Source organism: Trifolium pratense, linkage group LG1, assembly GCF_020283565.1.
Source record: "Trifolium pratense cultivar HEN17-A07 linkage group LG1, ARS_RC_1.1, whole genome shotgun sequence".
NCBI lineage: Eukaryota > Viridiplantae > Streptophyta > Magnoliopsida > Fabales > Fabaceae > Trifolium > Trifolium pratense.
In genome coordinates this window covers 47730524-47749331 of record NC_060059.1, presented here as the reverse complement: position 1 = coordinate 47749331, position 18808 = coordinate 47730524, and the positions used below count along the sequence as shown (strand labels likewise).

The 18808-nt window shown below is 35.8% G+C and overlaps 2 protein-coding genes across 4 annotated transcripts; both read right to left on the bottom strand.

Moving 5' to 3' along the window:
* Positions 1–3893: 3893 nt before the first annotated feature.
* Positions 3894–6045, bottom strand: LOC123922911. Its single transcript, XM_045975574.1, has 6 exons — positions 5671–6045; positions 5459–5556; positions 5299–5370; positions 4734–4858; positions 4524–4596; positions 3894–4114 (listed from the first exon to the last, which is right to left on the bottom strand). The coding sequence occupies exons 1-6, from the start codon at positions 5918–5920 to the stop codon at positions 4010–4012; spliced, it is 723 nt and encodes a 240-aa protein (XP_045831530.1). The 5' UTR covers positions 5921–6045; the 3' UTR covers positions 3894–4009.
* A 621-nt stretch (positions 6046–6666) lies between these two features.
* LOC123921028 (protein PTST homolog 3, chloroplastic) lies at positions 6667–17698 on the bottom strand. 3 transcript variants are annotated; one of them, XM_045973410.1, is made up of 13 exons: positions 17314–17698; positions 17056–17175; positions 16148–16302; positions 15369–16055; positions 14696–14795; positions 14533–14593; positions 14405–14455; positions 14200–14253; positions 13245–13364; positions 12527–12651; positions 7773–7824; positions 7494–7635; positions 6667–7123 (listed from the first exon to the last, which is right to left on the bottom strand). In XM_045973410.1, the coding sequence occupies exons 1-12, from the start codon at positions 17499–17501 to the stop codon at positions 7537–7539; spliced, it is 1812 nt and encodes a 603-aa protein (XP_045829366.1). In that variant the 5' UTR covers positions 17502–17698; the 3' UTR covers positions 6667–7123; positions 7494–7536. The 3 variants fall into 3 exon arrangements, with proteins under 3 accessions (XP_045829366.1, XP_045829376.1, XP_045829384.1); XM_045973420.1 differs by having other exon boundaries at positions 14200–14247; positions 17314–17571; XM_045973428.1 differs by lacking the exon at positions 17314–17698 and having other exon boundaries at positions 15369–16050.
* Positions 17699–18808: the final 1110 nt, after the last annotated feature.

Below are 18808 nucleotides of genomic sequence, written 5' to 3'. Positions count from 1 at the left end.
AAATGAACTTCGTAGAAGCAAACGTGTAAGAGTTGCTAAAGACTATGGTCCAGACTATGCGACCTTTACATTGAATGAAGATCCAGCAAATCTTCAAGAAGCCTTGTCATCGATGGATGCAGATCTTTGGCAAGAAGCTATTAATGATGAGATGGATTCTCTAGAATCTAACAAAACATGGCACTTAGTAGACTTACCTCCCGGTTGCAAACCAATTGGTTGCAAATGGATTTTGAAAAAGAAACTAAAACCCGACGGCACGGTTGAAAAATACAAGGCTCGCCTTGTAGCCAAAGGTTTTAGACAAAGAGAAAATATAGATTTCTTCGACACATTTTCACCTGTCACTAGAATAACGTCCATTCGAGTACTTATTTCAATAGCAGCTATTTATAACTTAATTGTACACCAAATGGACGTTAAAACTGCTTTTTTAAATGGTGACTTAGAAGAAGAAATCTATATGGAACAACCCGAAGGGTTTGTTATACATGGACAAGAAACTAAGGTCTGCAAGTTAGATAAATCTCTGTATGGTCTTAAACAAGCTCCGAAACAATGGCATGAAAAGTTTGATAACTTAATGATATTGAATGGGTTCAGACTCAATGAGAGTGACAAATGCATTTACTATAAATGTGATGGCAACATTTGCACTATAATATGTCTCTATGTAGATGACATGTTGATATTTGGCTCAAACCTTTCTGCCGTAAATAATGTGAAATCACTGTTGAGTAACAACTTTGATATGAAAGACCTCGGAGAAGCTAGTGTGATTCTTGGAATAAAAATCACTAGGTCTGAGAAGGGGATATCCCTAGATCAATCACATTATGTGGAAAAGATCCTAAAGAAATACGGTTACTTTAACTGTAAACCTGCCTGCACACCTTATGATCCCAGTGTAAAACTGTTTAAGAACACTGGTGATAGCGTAAGACAAACAGAATACGCGAGCATCATTGGTAGTCTTAGGTATGCCACTGATTGTACTAGACCCGACATCGCCTATGTCGTGGGACTCTTGTGTAGGTTTACCAGCAGACCCAGTAATGAGCATTGGCACGCTATTGAGAGAGTCATGAGATACCTGAAAAGGACCATGAATCTCGGATTACACTATCAGAGATTTCCAGCTGTACTTGAAGGGTACAGTGATGCTGATTGGAACACCTTGTCAGATGATTCCAAAGCAACTAGTGGCTTTATATTTAGTATAGCCGGTGGAGCTGTATCATGGAAGTCTAAGAAACAGACCATTTTGGCACAGTCCACTATGGAATCTGAAATGATAGCACTAGCAACTGCTAGTGAAGAAGCAAGCTGGTTGAGATGCTTGTTATCTGAGATTCCCTTATGGGAAAAACCTATGCCTGCTGTCTTGATCCATTGTGATAGTACTGCAGCTATCGCTAAAATTGAGAATCGTTTTTATAACGGTAAAAGACGTCAAATTAGAAGGAAGCACAGCACAGTGAGAGAGCTCATCACTACAGGTGCTGTGAGAGTGGATCATGTACGCACTAATGATAACCTAGCAGATCCTTTGACGAAAGGACTGGCTAGAGAGAAAGTCCAAAATACATCTGTCAAGATGGGACTAATGCCTATGAAGTGAATTACTTATGATGGTAACCCAACCTAAAAGACTGGAGATCCCAAGAATTAGGTTCCAATGGGTAAACAACAAGTTGTGAGTAATATGAGATGAACATGCAAATTGAGAAGCATGAATCCTGAAATGAGAAAGGTTGAGTTAGCAAAACTCTTAATGAAATCTATACTCTATAGGAGTGGAGTACATCAGGAGTACTCTTGATAGAATCACCTATATGAATGTGGAACTGAGGCCGGTTTCTCTGGAATTTCGGGGCGAATTCCTAGAGCATTCATGAAACTGGGATAGACGTGCAGGGCCATTAATGCACGGGCCTTAGAAAACACCTTAAGAAAGGTTGTGTGCTGGTTTGAGGAAAATCTGAGATAGAGTTCCAAGACTAAACGTCACTCTTGCTTAATCAGGCTCTTACTGGCTACGTGAAGGTTCCAAGACTTAGCTCACCTTCGCTTATGCACAATCTTACTGAAACGTTTAACGTTATGACTGAAACAACTTTTTTAAATTCAAGTGGGGGATTGTTGGAACATGATGAAGGAATAAGAGGAAACTTGGTATTGAAGTAAACACATTTGTTAGAACCATGTGTAGTGTGAATTGAAAAAAGGCTCTTTGAGTCCCACATTGAAAAAATCACACCACTTGGTAGTGTTTATATACCACAAGGTGGCAATCCAAGGGTGTGCCCTTGGGGTACCCACTTTTGTAAGAAAGGGAGACCACACACAATGTCGAATATCACACGCGCGCGCGCCGCCGTCCGACCGGCCGGCTCGGCTCGGTTCGGGCCGGGCTTGGGCTTGGGTGATATATTATTAATACTAAGAAAAAGAAATTTTTGAAATTTAAATTTCTTTTAGTGTGTCCCTTAATTCGCACATGTTAAATGTGCTAAGACCAAGTCTGAACAGATTTGTATCTGTTAAACGGTCAAATAATATGTGTGCCTGCGTGTCCTATTTTTTTGCCACGTTTGGAATTTTGACTGAGTTATCTCAGCTCCTAAAAATCCTCTGATTTCAGCTCCCTACTTGCCTATAAATACACTTCACTTTCTTCAGTTTTAAATCACTTCCTTTTCTCTGCATTCTGAAAAAACTGCTTCTTTCCTTCTCTTATTTTTCCTTCTTCGAAAATTATTTTGTTGTTTCATATTTTGAACGGTTGTAAACCGTAGAATTGATATTCGCATATCAATTAGAGTGGTTCGAACTTTTCGACCATACTTGGTGTTATTCTGGCCGATACTACAGTGCAGTAGTTTATCGGTATTTCCTTTGAAAACGGCTGTTTTATCCTGGGGACTTCGCGATTGATATACTACAGTGCACTTCTTCGAGTAGTTCCGCGAAACGTCTTAAAGAAAGCGACCTAGTACGCGACTCAGCCAATAATTTGTTTCGTTGCCAATTTTGAAAATTCGTTTTTCTGTTTTTTTATAAAGTCGGTAAACCGTTATACAACAAAAAGTCTAGCGCCACTGTAGCTGTTTTGAGCCTCATTGTCAAAGTCATCTAGTTTTATTCCGTTTAGAGCAGTGGTGTCATATGTGGAAACATTACTTCCCTAAATCTTTCTGAACCTTTTTTTTCAACGTTTTAATCGTTTTTTATTCCATCTCCGATGATAGAGCTTGAGGCTACAATGGAGATCTTGACTCCTCCATCATTCCCTATGGAATATCCAGCGCCACTCCAACGCCAATTAAGCAAGACAACACCGCAACAGTGGAATTGCTTTCGCAACTTATCAACCTCCTACAATGGCATAGATAGACTATACAAATTTTCTTATAATTTACCTATTTTCTTTTAATTAATTGAGGACTGTGTCTGTGCTCATAGACAGACTATACAAATTTTCCCTTCCTAGCTCATTGATGCTGATGTTGAAGCTGATTCTGATGTGGTCTAGCCCGGTCACAGACTTTATGTAGCTTCATAAGACTCCAAAACCGTGGCTTCTTTAAACCAATGTACGGCGCCTTATAGTAAACTCTTAAGTTCTCACTCTTTGGTGTTCCGCCTATATACAGCGTCTTTATTTTGTATTTCCGTTTATTCCAGCCTCTATTCGTCTTGTGCGGAGACCGGTTATTATTAATAATATTTTGCCGTTCAAAATAAAAAATAAAAAATAAAAAAAAAAAGTTATCACTCTTTTTTCCATTTGAAAAAGCTTGTAGTAAAGTTATGGCCATTTTGCCACGAATAGTGTGAATCATCAACCAAACTGAATTATTTTAAACAAAATGAGAGAAGATAATATATCATGCTTGTAATCAAAATTCTCAATTGAAGTTTGAAGAACCGGTACAGGAAAGAATATACAATATAACTAAAATAAATAACGTTGTTATAACTAGTACGATTCAATGGAAAAGTGGAATTAGGTACTGAGGCCTAACTGAAGTCCAAGGGCAGCATGAATGAGAAAAAGTGTCATGATACCACTACCCAAGATTCCATGAACATTCCTTAATCCAGGACTTCCCTGCATATCATTCAGGTAACTGAAAGTGAGAGGTGTAAAATGGTAACAAATTCAATGAAAAGGAATAAGTGGATAACAAACAAATCAACAATGTAATGCTTTTAACTCATTCTTAGCTGCTATACTGGTTACTTTAGTTCAGTAGCTTCTTGATATTGTTAACAGCAAAACAATACTGTGACTGTGTAATTATTTGCACAAGTACACTCTTAAGACACGTTCGAATTTATTAATTTATGAAGGAACTCGATCATTACGAATTGAAAAACAAGTTTCAGTGTTGATGGTGCGAAGAATGGATGAAAAATGAGTACCTATATTATGTGTATCTAACATTATTCAAAACACAACAAATTGAAGAGGAGTAAATGAAATCAAAACTAGCTAGCTCATTGGAAATGCCTGTTACCTCAAACAGTGAAGGTAATATAGTCTGTATTGTCAACAAAGCAAGGCCAATAACGCCAGTAACAGCGTGAGGACTGCATGCAAACAAGATGATATGAAGACTATTGATTTTACTATTGAGAATGAGTAAATGAATTATGTGATAGGAAAGTTAGAATTAAATTAACAACTAATAATCTTCAGGGTCAAAAAGAAGCTGCTGAATTTATACCTGTCAAAAATGGGTTTGTCTGATGTGAGTAGAGATGTTACTCCACCAGTAGCTCCTAGAGCAAAAAAGAAAAACATACCAGCTAAAAGCTTGGGATGCAAGTCCTTGGCCTTAGCCTTTTCCTCCTACAAATTTAATTATTTTACCATATAGTTAATCAGTTTGGTCCTGTATTCAAATCCAATCCAATTAAATCTCTAACTAAAAGCAATTTCTCAATAGATTTGAACTTTTATTTATAAAAAAGACAATAAATAAATCCTAAAAGACTACTAGGAGAGAACAATACAATGTTACAACAAGCATTTCTCACTCACAAATGAAGTTACTTACTTTTGTTTATGAAATTTTTAGCTATGAAGCATCCAGACAAGGACACTAGACACACACTCACATATACCGACATATGAAAATGACATAATTAAATGTAATTATATGGTTTCGTGTCCGACACATGTCTGTGCTACGGAGATCTAACAATGGGCCCTAGTAATAATTGAACATAAAATTAATATAGTAATTAGTAAATTAATTTTTAAAAATGGCATAATAAATAGAAGTGTACCACGTCATCAGAGTAACGTATGCGGAAACCCAGGTAGGTACCATAACCACCCATAGCAAAAAGCACAACTGCCTGCAAGTGCAAGTTCAAACAAATCATTAACTAACTAACTAACTAACTAACTCAATTTATTTATCTCTGTAACGGAATTTGTACTAACCATGTTGGCAGGGTGACCCCAATGTACAAGCCAATCAGGCAAATTCAACGACTTCACTATCTCAACGAAAGGAGCAAACACAGATCTCACAGCTCCATCTGTTTAGTTTAGTTTAATTCAATATTACTATTTTAAAATTTTCAATTAATTAGCTAATTATGATTAATTGGAGGATTAATTAGGATGGAAAATTGTAATGTAAAGTAAAGTACCTCCGGGAATGAGAGCGGCGGTGTAAAGCAATGGCAACGGAGAGAAAGAGTGTAAGATCGTTTCAGTGTTTGTTGTTCTCGATTCTAGGGATGATTCCGGTGAGTCTTCCTTTGTGGCGTCACATTTGAGGTTGAAACGAAGCTGCGCGGATCGAGAAGAGATTTGGCGCGAATTATGAAATGGAATTGGAGAAGATTGTGATAGAGGACGGAGATTCATGGCAATGGAAGTAGCAGTTAGCATTGTCATTGAGTAAGGAATGGAATGAGGGGGAACAACAACAACAACACAAATTAGAATGAACGAGAAGCTCTGTTGTTGTGATTTGTGATGGAAATTGAAAAGTTATTGTTAATAGTAAGATGAGAGTGGAAAGGTGAAGAAACAGACACGACTTATTGAGTTACTTTTCCACGTGGTTTCAACACGCTCCTCTCTTCTTTTATTGGGTTGGGTCTATATTATATTCCTGGGCTTTTTCACATTGCTAGCAGAAACCTGCTATTTAGGCCACCAAACTTACAAAAATACCCTTATAATTTTGGAACGTACTAGTATCTTCTAAAACATTTTTACGAAAATACCATCATATGTTCTTGATTACCGTGTGAGTTACTACAATACATTTATTTTAAAGTTACTATTGATAAGTTTTGGTGGACACCATATGGAGACAGGTGCACTTTAAAAAAGTAGAAAGAAAAATTAATTAAAAAATAATGGACTAATATGTATTTTTATGTGTCTAAATTGCTGTTACCACCCAAGTATTTTTCTTATCCTAGATCCTCTTTTTGTTGATTATCCCTATATTTATGAGATTTAACTTGCATGCAATTATTTTACATTTTTACACAGAGTACATTGTTATATACACATCTTTCTTGACAATATTTAATTTTTAAGCGAGTCCACCCAACCTTAAATTTGACTTGTTCAAATATAGTAAAGTTTGCACTAAATACTCATAATCATATTTGTATTTTTAACTTGAAAACATGAAAACATAGTTACTCTACCATCCATCATATACTACATTGCATCTTAAATTTACAGTGCTCAGCGAAATGAATTTGTATCATGGTTCATGTGAGCCACTTTGAAAATGAACCACCAAAAATGACGGAAGAAGAGATGAATACTAATGAAGCAACTAGTTTTCCCTAATAGATATAGTGATGGCTTGGACATTAAAAGTTAAAACCTATGACCTCTTACTAAAACTATCTAAATCCCTCGCGGTTAGCCCAGGGACTAATGGTTTATTTTCTCCTAACTACAAACTAATCCTTGCACATATTTGGAAGATGTCGGGACATCAAACACTAATCTCAATCCAAATGCTGCTCTTTCTTGCATGCTTGTGAGTTGTGTCGCCCTATGTCCATATTGCTGTCAAAATTGATAATTTGGAAGTTCACAGCAAACCATTATCTTCAATTGATATGTACCCTACAACAGTTCGCAATAATATTAGGTTATGTCAAGCACAATTTCAATTTATTAGGTTTAAAAATTTACAAGATTGCATTGACAATAACAAAAGTCCCTATAAGCCCTAACTGATTTAAATGCATGTCTATCAATTAAGAACTTAAGATCCTTAGTTTGATTCTGTTACTTTTGGAATATATTTGGGGGACATTAGTGCATGTTTGAAGTGACGGTGGATTTGGCAAAATCACGGTGATTTTGCTAAAAGATACACTTCGGAGCATCAACAAAAAATCAGAATTTCATAGTGATTTCGTCAAACTCACATTGATTCCAAACATTTATTTAAATTGATGGTTAAGAGTCGAGATGGAAACTATCATCTTACCTTGTTATGTACATCTAGAAGTTATGACCTGAACCATAATGCATCATCTATCTACTCTTAAAATGTTGTTACATATGTGACCCCTTGTTACCGACTCCCTTTGCGGATCTGTTCTCCAGTGGCCATCAACAACAAATTTTATCTACAACAAACAAGTAGTTAAGTAGTCAATGTTTTTTTCAAACTGCAATTATATCCAGAAGTAAATTCAATTAATTATACCCATTTGGGAACATGGCAGATGTCAATAGCATAAACATTAGTGGAAGATGCACACACCTCGTATACACCAGGATAAAGCCACAGCTCCACTGACCAAAATCTTGATTTCCTGGATATTATCACAACAAACAGCAGATATCAATTGTAGAAAATAATAAGTGAATACTGTTGTGTGTTATTCCTCAGCTTAAGGCTGGTTTAAATAGGAAGAGTACAAACATAAAAGGAAATAATAGATAAGCTTAGAATCTCCTAGAAATAACAAACTAGGAAACTAAATATTTTCCAACACCCCCCCTCAAGTTGGTGCATAGATATCTGTCATGCCCAACTTGCCGATCAAATGCTCAAAGGTGGGTCTTGCCAAACTTTTGGTTAAGATATATGCAGTTTGCTGACTCGAAGTTACAAAAGGTAGACATATGATTCCGGCATCTAACTTCTCTTTTATGAAATGTCGATCGATCTCAATATGCTTGGTTCTGTCATGTTGAACTGGGTTATGAGCTATGCTAATAGCGGCTTTACTGTCAGAGTATAATTTCAATGGAAGCTCAATTTTCATCTTAAGCTCTTCTAGGACTCTGTGGATCCATAATCCTTCACATATACCTTGAGTCATAGCTCTAAACTCAGCTTCTGCACTACTTCTTGCTACAACTCCTTGTTTCTTGCTCCTCCATGTCACAAGATTACCCCAAACATAGGCACAATATCCAGAGGTTGATCTTCTATCAGTAATCGAACCTGCCCAATCAGCATCGGTAAAGATAGACACATTCCTTTCACTAGTCTTCTTAAAAAATAATCCCTTTCCAGGATTTGCTTTCAAATATCGCAGTATCCTATAGACTGCCTCAAGATGTTCTTCAAAAGGAGAATGCATAAACTGACTTACTAAACTAACCGAGAAAGCAATGTCAGGTCTAGTGTGTGACAAATAAATCAGTTTCTCAACCAATCTCTGGTACCTTCCAGTATCAACAGGAACACTACCTTCTTCCCAAAGTTTTGCATTAGGATCCATGGGAGTATCTGCTGGTCGACATCCACTCATTCCTGTTTCTTTCAATAAATCTAGAATGTATTTTTGTTGGGAAACTACAATACCATCTTTTGATCGAGCAACCTCCATACCAAGAAAATATCTCATGGATCCCAGGTCCTTGATTTCAAAGTCTAATGCTAATTTCTCTTTTACTCTTGCCATTTCAACTATATCATCTCCAGTAAGGACGATATCATCAACATAAACAATTAGGACAGCAATTTTTCCATCTTGTGAGAACTTTGTGAACAAGGTGTGGTCAGCTTGTCCTTGAATGTACCCTTGTTTCTTCATGGAATAAGTGAATTTTTCAAACCAAGCTCTAGGAGACTGCTTTAATCCATACAAAGACTTATTTAGTTTGCATACATTTGATCCAAACTTGTCTTCAAAGCCAGGAGGAATGTCCATATATACTTCTTCTTCTAAATCACCATTGAGAAAAGCATTCTTAACATCCAACTGATGTAGGGGCCAATCTAAGTTAGCAGCAAGAGACAAGAGAATTCTGACAGTGTTCAATTTTGCAACAGGAGCAAAAGTCTCCGAGTAGTCTATACCATAGGTTTGAGTAAAACCCTTAGCCACCAATCGAGCCTTGTACCTTTCGATTGACCCATCTGAATTATACTTCACAGTAAACACCCATTTGCATCCAACCGTCTTCTTGCCATCCGGTAGTGTCATAACACTCCAGGTTTTGTTCTTTTCAAGAGCTTTCATCTCCTCAAGTACAGCTTCCCTCCACTTTGGAACTTCTAGAGCAACCTGTACATTTTTTGGAATCTCTACACTAGACAATTTTGAGGTGAAGGCAGAAAAAGACGAAGACAAATTTGAATATGATATAAAATTGGACAATGGGTATTTAGTGCAAGATCTAACAGGTTTTCTAACAGCCACAGGATCATCGATATCAGGATACAAAATACGACTCTCAGAAACAGAGATAGACTTACCTTTTCTTTTTTTAGGAAGTTGATCATCCCCCGGTTCAGATTCATGACAGTGTTGAGATGTGGACTCATCACTTTCTTTGTGATTCTTTCTCACAAAAACCTTTCCTTTCCAAGTCTTGTTTCCTGCTTCAAACCTATTATCTTTATATGACTCATTATTTTGTGGCATTTCAATTAGATCACCATTATCATCGTTTTCAAGATTCTCATTGTTTTCTTCATGAGAAAATTTAGGCTCGGATTCACCAAGTTCACTACTCATAACAGGAGTAGGATTAGATAAAGAATCATGACCATTTTTTGTTGGTGCAGAAGTATAAGTCTTAGAACTTTGTGATACCGGCAAAGATAAATTATTAAAAAAACTCATGTCCTCAGTTTGAAACGAATCTTCATTTAAATTCCCCCCCTGAAGATGCGTGTCAAAAAAAGGTTTGTTTTCAAAGAATGTAACATCCATGGTGACAAACATTTTCTGGTTTTTTGGATCAAAACATTTATATCCCTTCTGGGTTGGAGAATACCCAACAAAAACACATTTTATAGCACGCGGTTCGAGTTTGCTAATATTCTTATGTTCATGAACAAATGCAGTGCAACCAAAGATTTTTAAGGTCAAATCATTTGAAACACGATCATTAGGAAAACATTCTTTGAAAATATGAATTGGAGTTTGAAAATTAAGAACTTTGGAGGGCACTCTGTTAATTAAGTATGCAGCAGTTAAAACTGCTTCACCCCACAAATAATTTGGTACTTTACTTGCGAAAAGTAAAGCTCTAGCCACCTCCAACAAGTGCCTATTTTTCCTTTCTGCAACTCCATTTTGTTGGGGAGTGTTAGGACATGAACTTTGATGCACAATTCCATTTTCACGAAAAAAATCACTCAACATTGTGTTAAAATATTCTTTGCCGTTATCACTTCTAAATACTTGAATATTTGTTTGAAATTGATTTTGCACCATTTTAACAAAATCTTTTACGGCCTGACAAACGTCAGATTTCCCCTTTAACAAGTACACCCAACAAACTCTTGAGTGATCATCTATAAATGTGATAAACCATTTTTTATGAGAAAGTGTACTCGTTCGGTTAGGGCCCCAAACATCACTATGAATAACAGAAAAAGGTTTTGATGGTTTGTAGGGCTGTAATGGAAAATGAGAACGATGATGTTTTGCAAATTCACATGCTTCACATTTAAACAAAGACAAATCCTTATTACGAAATAACTCAGGAAATAAGTGTTTTAAATAAAGAAAACTAGGATGACCTAATCGTGAATGCCATAACATAACATCATCATTATTATTATTCAGAACTAAAAAAGATTCAAAGCATGAACTTATTGGTTTGGAAGGTAGTTGTGATTCAGGTTCAATGTCGAAGTAGTAGAGTCCTCCACTCTCCTTAGCACTACCAATCATCTTCCCCGAGTTCAAATCCTGAAAAACACAATGAGTACGGAAAAAATTAGTTTGACAATTTCTATCTTGGGCTAATTTACTGACAGACATGAGACTACAAGATAGATTTGGGACATGAAGAACATCTTTAAGGGTTAGACTTGGAAACAACACAACCGAACCTTTACCCGCAATGGCTGAAAAGGATCTATCCGCAATTTTTATTTTATGGTTACCTGCACATGGACTATAAGAAGAAAACAGAGTAGAATCACCTGTCATGTGATCACTTGCACCAGAATCTACTATCCAAGCACGACTGGGACTGACACTAAAAAGGGCATAAGTACCTTTTGGGGCAACAGAGCCAGAAAGAGTGTTAGATTCAAGAATTTTGTACAGTCTGTCTAGTTGTTCCATCGTGAATGAAAGCTGAATTGAAGAAGATTGTTGCTCTTGATCAGAATTACTGGCTTGGAATGTATGACCCTCACCTCCACCTTTGTTCTTCCGATTTGAAGGTCGCGGAAGACCATGTAATTTCCAACATTGAAAAATAGTATGTCCCAAACGATGACAATATTTGCATTCACGACGGTATTTGAAAGTGGATGATCGTCGTCGAGAATAAAAAAGCGTCATAATTAATAATCTTAGCCAAGTAGTACCGGAAGCAGCAAAGAAAAAAGTAACGCCGGTGAACAGTTCGCGCGAACAGTAATTCCGTGAACAGTGCGCGTGAACAGTGACGTCGGTGAACAGTGTCGTATGAACAATACCACCAGATGAACAGTGCCGTATGAACAGTACCACAGGTGAACAGTGCCGCACAAAATCAATTGTCGTGGTCGGATTGTAAACACGACGGCGGCTAGGGTTTTGCGGAAGCGAGACCCCCAAAATCGGGAGATCTCGATACCATGTAGAAAATAATAAGTGAATACTGTTGTGTGTTATTCCTCAGCTTAAGGCTGGTTTAAATAGGAAGAGTACAAACATAAAAGAAAATAATAGATAAGCTTAGAATCTCCTAGAAATAACAAACTAGGAAACTAGATATTTTCCAACATCAATATTATTAATAAGACCGGTTAATTCTTAATAATCTGAGTGTTGTTAGTTTAGGAAGGTGTGCAACGAGTCTGACGCTCTATCCCATATGGTATTAGCTTATCCAAATATCAAATCATTGCAATGATACTGTCAGCCTTAAATGCCAGATAATAAAAAGAATTACTTTAAACTTTCTTTTTATAAGATCAAACAGCAAAACATAATCAACAAGAACAGTATGATGGGAAAAATTAATCAGCCAATAGTTACTAGTTAAAATTTCAATTGAATTTGAAAACTCAAAACAAATGCAAGTATCGTAGGTCGTTAAAATATTTAGAACCTTGATCCACCATGGTCAACAGCACTAGTTAATGATTGAGGATCCATCTTTATTGGGTGATGCCAGCCATTGAAGCTACCAGCCACCTCCACAATATCGGCATCGCCACAGAACTCAATAAGAACCTGGAAATATAAGAAACACATTGCTAATCAGTAGTAGCTCTGCAGATTTTAATCACAACTTTTTTATAATATTTTGATCATTTTGGAAAGGGAATGTATAATTTCACTAATTGATTACCAAATACACCATATAAAGGATCATTAGAACCAATAACTCTTTTGTGTGAAAATGCATACTTCTATCACAATGCAGTTATTGAAGATAATGGCCAAATAAATTGATTAAAGTTTGAATTCTAGATTTTCATAATGAAAATACGAATTTGATTGTCACATGTAAATCAGTCCAATGATAAAATAGGTTCACAATAGTACACATATAATCAGCTAAACCTTACTTAGTTCTAACTCCTAATAATAACTGCCAGAATTAGCCTACAAAAAAGTTGCCTTCTCGTGCATCCTTTATGTGTATAGTTCAAATGTATGTAGAAATTTATTTAGTTTAGTCTTCAATTTAATAAATTATTCCTATCCAAAACTGCTTGAGAAAAAAAAACAAGAAGAAGCTAACCACTAGGACAAGATAATGCAAGATCCTCCGAATACATTAGTGGACTAAAAAAAAGTCCACAAAAACACAAATGCAATACCTCCTTGAGTCCAGAAAGACTTTCCTCAGCCTCGTGCAACTCTGCATCTTTTTCAGATAATAGTTTTCTGGCTTTGCTGATTTCTTCCTCTGCCTTGATTTGCAAGAGAGACAAAGCATGCTGAAAGCAAAAACATGTGGGTAAGCAAGTTTTATGAAATAGCTCTCAAACATTACAAAGAGGGATGGGAGAGAGGCTTAACATGATATCTTTCATAAAAAAAAAAAAAAAAGAAAGAAAAATCCCTTCTTCTGTACAATAGATCCGTAAGAAACAATTTTTTAACATTCAAGTGCTAATATAAGATTCACAACTATATTAGCACAATTATTGGCATAACATGTTATCATTCTCTTTTTTCTTTGCTAATTTTTTTAGCAATTTTCTTTAGCAAGCTCAGACCTTGTTAGCACAACACTAAAAAACATAATATGTATAAAGTTATTAGATTTGGGACACATATTTGGCTTGACAAGTACACTTAATTTCTGAAACCCTAGTACAATAAATTAAGTTCAACGCGATAGTATACATCCCAACACTAAGACCAGACAACAAATTCATACAAACTTCAAACAATCATATGCAATTTCTTACGATCAGAGTGTTTAAAATTGTGAGTCACATATCCTTTAGAAGACCGAGCGATTACCCATCTAGTTTCAAATTTTAATAACCTGCCTGTTACACATGTTGATCTATAATCATCCAGGTTAAAAATGGGTTGCAGGTATGGCATAAATTTTAGGAGGTTCAAGTGCTTCCATCAGTCATAACAGAAGGTAGAGACCCTTTACAAAGTTCTCTCATGAAAGAAAACATCATATATACACATTAGGAATTAAGATGTCGTGTCATGATTTATTTTTGGAACATTTTTCCCCTCCATTGAAAAGAGAGTAAAATCAAACAGCAGTCATCGAAAAAAATAGTTCTTCAATAATTGATCATCTACCTTTTCCTTCTCAATCTGTTCCTTCAGCTGAGACAGCTCCAACTCCTTCTGGTACTATGCACCAAATAGCATTGCAAAAGGAAGAGAAAAAGGAAAAAAAAAAAGTATGATAACAAGTTATATTCATAACTATAACTATTCTAAACAAAAATTAGCCAATAATTGATAAATATCTAAATTACAATAGAAACTTCATAATTACTACCAGCGCGAACTTGAGATGATTTATCTCACTTTCATTTTGTACAGTTGGAGCCTGCATAATGAGATTAAGTAAAAAAGCAAATATTTAAATCTCAAAATGCTATTAGTCAGGATAGAATTTATAGTGACCTCTGCATCCAAATCCTTGTCAAAATGAGTTTTTGGATCCTCATGTGGCATGTGATCATCCCTGTATATAATTCGAATACAGGTTAAGAAAGGGGATCTCAGTTCAGATTCAAACATCCAACAATGGTAGTTGACGATTCCATATATAATGCAAAACACTTACCAAAGAGGCTGGTCTAATTTTCCAGATGGAACAACTTGATTGGAAGTCGGTGAGTTCCCATTATGTGCCATGACATTATTCTCTTTAGGAGAATGGGTACCTAGTGGCATATCAACAATAGGTTCTGATTCAATAGACAGTTTACTTTTCTAAGAATCATCTCCGTTTTAAATGCGAGAGATATGTTCTAAGAATTAAACAACTAGGTTTATGTATGCATTGTCCAAAAATAAAAGAAGGAAAATGTCCATAAAATGTATACTGAAGAGAGAAATGATTTTTAACTTCCTTACTTAATCGATCCATTACAATGACTTTGACTAAAGCCCAGGAAGTTGTTGCCAATGATTCTTTCAATTTTAAAATGTTCGTAATCTAGGCAATGTAACCCGGCACTAAATTGAAAATTAGAGTTGAAGCAAGGTAGATAGATATCTATTTCTTTAGTCACTTGCATAATTGCATAGTATTATAAAATTTACTAATAGAGAAATAAGGTAATCACAAAAACAAATATGTCCTGGCAAGTAATAAAAAAAGAACACAGCTTCTTTTTCTACTTTTCTTTTTACTCAATATATATGCTGAAACTCAAATCACAAGCTCGTGTTGTCAAAGACATGGTTATTGTAGGCATTCATCACAACGACATCAAACTACGTATTAGACTTACCTTCGACTGGATCTAAATCTCCATTCTGAATAAAATTTGCAACCCTTTTCTCCAAAGATAAGTTGGAGAAAGTGTCAAGATGTATATCACTGATGTCTGCAGATCGAATAATCGAAACAGTTTGGTTCTCTGAAAATTCAGAGGTTGAGGGAACATCTTCTGTAACAGTGTTATTGTAGTCATCTACACCTTCAAATGCACCCCGGTCCTTTTGCTCCACGGACAAATCAATTGATGGTTCCAAATGATCGAACTCTTTGTTTCCAGTCTCAAGATCAGGATCATTAAATGAAGTAATGGAATGGTTTTCCATGGAAGGAACTTCCATTGGAAAGGTTATATCTCCAACCACTTTTGCCATTAAAGTGTCTTCACGCTCCGAATTTCCAGACAATGTTGACTCAAATGGTGATTCACCAGAAATTTCTGTTGGCATTGAACTACTGAAATCCTTATCCACAGTGGTCACTTCTGTCGGGCGGAAATCCCCTTCTGCCACGTTATTGACTTCTTCAAAATGATCTTTGAGTTCACCTAAGCCATCCTCCACAGATTCTACAAGGATGGAAGTGCATTCATCTAAACTCAGAGTTGAGTCAGCATACATACTACTAAAACTGTCACCCTGAAGAACTTCACTTGTTGAAATGACATCATCGACTGAGCCGTCAACCATCTCATTCTGACCTTTAAATTGTATTGAGTTTAGTCATCAGTCATGATTGTGAATAATACAGAAAAAATAGCCCATTAAGAAAGAAGGAAAAAAAATTGTTGACCTGATAATTGATCCTGACTATCGTTTGCAGCATCAAGTATTTCATCTGAACTTTTTTCTGTGTTTAAAGAATCAATGTCGCCATATAATGAGCTTGTGAGAAGGTCCTGAATCTTTTTATGACCTCTCCGTCTGACAATGTTTGCTAGGTCATTCCTATAAACACAAGGGTTAAATAGTTGAGATAATTAAAAAGTAGTCCTCAAATACACATAACCCCCTACTCGAGATGATTTGCAAAAAACAAATAAAACAATAATAATGAATTGTCCAGTTTGAAATTCAGCAATTGGACTCCCTAAAAGGAAAAATGTCATTTAACATCATACTTTAATAATATTGTGTAATTTAAAAGGAAAAATATTATTGTTACTATGAACAATTAAAGATTGATTACTGACAAACAAATCATCGAAGTTTAGACTTTAGAGATGCTCAGCCAACAAATAGTGTCGTTATTTTGTTAAATTTATCAAAAACTAAGAAACCTAAAGAGTGACTAATATCATGCAAGTTTGTAATTTGTAGAGGCTTAAAAGTGGGTAGAAAGACTAAACAAAATTCAAGATAAGATAACTATTAACTACCGTGACTAAAAACGTATTTAACCCTATATCTTTTTTAGCATTGTATTAGTTGCAGTAGCTTGCATAGTTTCAGTTTTGTTTTCCAGATTTAGTTAAAGCTTAGCCAGTGTTCAGAAATATTGTAATTAAAATCTGTAACAAACTCAATTCAGTTGCATTGCATAGTCTCCTCCAGTCGCTACTCACTACTACATATAGTTGAGACGCAATTGTAAACTCAGGGCTCAGATTCTTCATTTTTTCTCAAATAATAACAGTTCAGAATTGAAATTTCATCTCTATTATTTACCATAAATAAATAAAATTGGAAAAATAAAATGACCTTCCGTGTTGTAAAAGGTCCTTAGTAGAGGGAATGTGGTCGCTAGGGAGTCCAGCATCGGCGAGAAATTGACGAATGTCGGAACAGATCTCGTCATCGGTTTTCAGCCTTCGACTTCTCCTGAAATAATTCAAATTCGGAATTAAAAATCACTCAACAATATCACTAGTTTGTTCAAAAAAACAATATCACTAGTTAGTTAGTTAGTTTGTTACAGTAACGAAGAAGAAGAAGAATGAGAAGGTTAACCAACCGTACCGTGTGGTTGTGGTTGTGGTGTTGTTGGATTGGGAAGCGAGGAGATGGAAATGAGTAGGGGAACTGAGAGGGAGAGAGGTAGTAGTTTGGTGTTGCGTCGGAGAGAAGAACATGCACTTGATACTGCCAGAGGGGTGTGTGAAAAAGCAATTTGGGAAGTAACATAGCCACATGGTGGTGGTGCCCATTTACACTACCACCTCTTTCTCTTCCTTTCCTTTCTCGGTTCAACTCAAAAGGAACCCCAGAAAACAAGGATGATACTGTTCATTTTTATTTTTATTTTTTATGCTTTTTTGTTTGTGTTAGTAAAATTGCTTTAATAATAATTAATTTACCTGCTGTCTCTTCATCACTTTGATCGTGTTCATGGGTGAATGTGTTCAATCATGGCCGTCTCTTGGTTGATCCATAAAAAGATAAATAAAAACAAACTTAAAATTGAATACAATAAATAAGCCTATGAAAATAAATTAAGTTTTTGAGTTAATTTATAAGTTTTTTTTTTGTAATAAAGAAGAGTTGGAGTCCAAAAAGAAACTAAACAATCGAATAAAATGAGATTTGTGTTAAAAAAAAAAAAAACTAGATAAAGAGATTGTAAGGTTCTCTATAAGTCATTATGTTGCGAAGGGTGGTTGGAGGGAGCCACAACTGGATGGGGTGGAATTTCCGATACTCACATAAGTACGAAGGGATAACCTTGTGAAAAGCTTATTAGAAGAGGAGGTTAAGTGTGTGGTGAATGAATCAGATAGAACAAGTGTCTGAGTCTAGATAGCTTCAACTTTGCTTTTATCAAATCCTCGTGGGATGTAATTAGCGGTGACATTGTGGAGTTTCTAAGGGATTTTCATGACAATGCAAGATTACCTAAAGCGTTTACTTCCTATTTTATTGCTCTTATTCCTAAGGTGTTGATTCGTCATACTTTGGAAGAATTTTGACCGATTTCCCTCCTAGGAAGTATCTATAAGTTGTTGCCTAAGGTGTTGACAAAGCGACTTAGTTCGGTAATGAATTGTCTAATCTTTAAGAATAAATCCGCTTTCATTAGGGAAAACTTCTTGTTGATAGGGGTTTAGTGGTGAATGAACGAGTGGATTGGATGAAGCGAACAAAAAAGTGTCTAATCTTCAAAATTGACTATGAAAAAGCTTACAACTCGATAAGTTGGAGCTTTTTGGATTATATGTTGCAGAGATTTTGATTTGATGATAAATGAGAGAGTTGGATGAAAGCTTGTGTCTTTAGGGAGTCTATTGGTGCTTGTTAATGGTTGCCTAGCGGATCAATTTGACATTCACAAGGGACTTAAACAAGGAGATCCACTCGTTCCTTTTTTGTTTTTATTAGTAGCAGAAGGACTAGGGTCCTTAATGAAGAAAACAGTGGAGCTTGACTTTTTTTAAAAGGATTCAAGTTAGTGTGATGTCATTACTCCTCAAAAGACTACAACACTTTTGTAGCACTCAAGTAAAATTGTCCTCTTTTT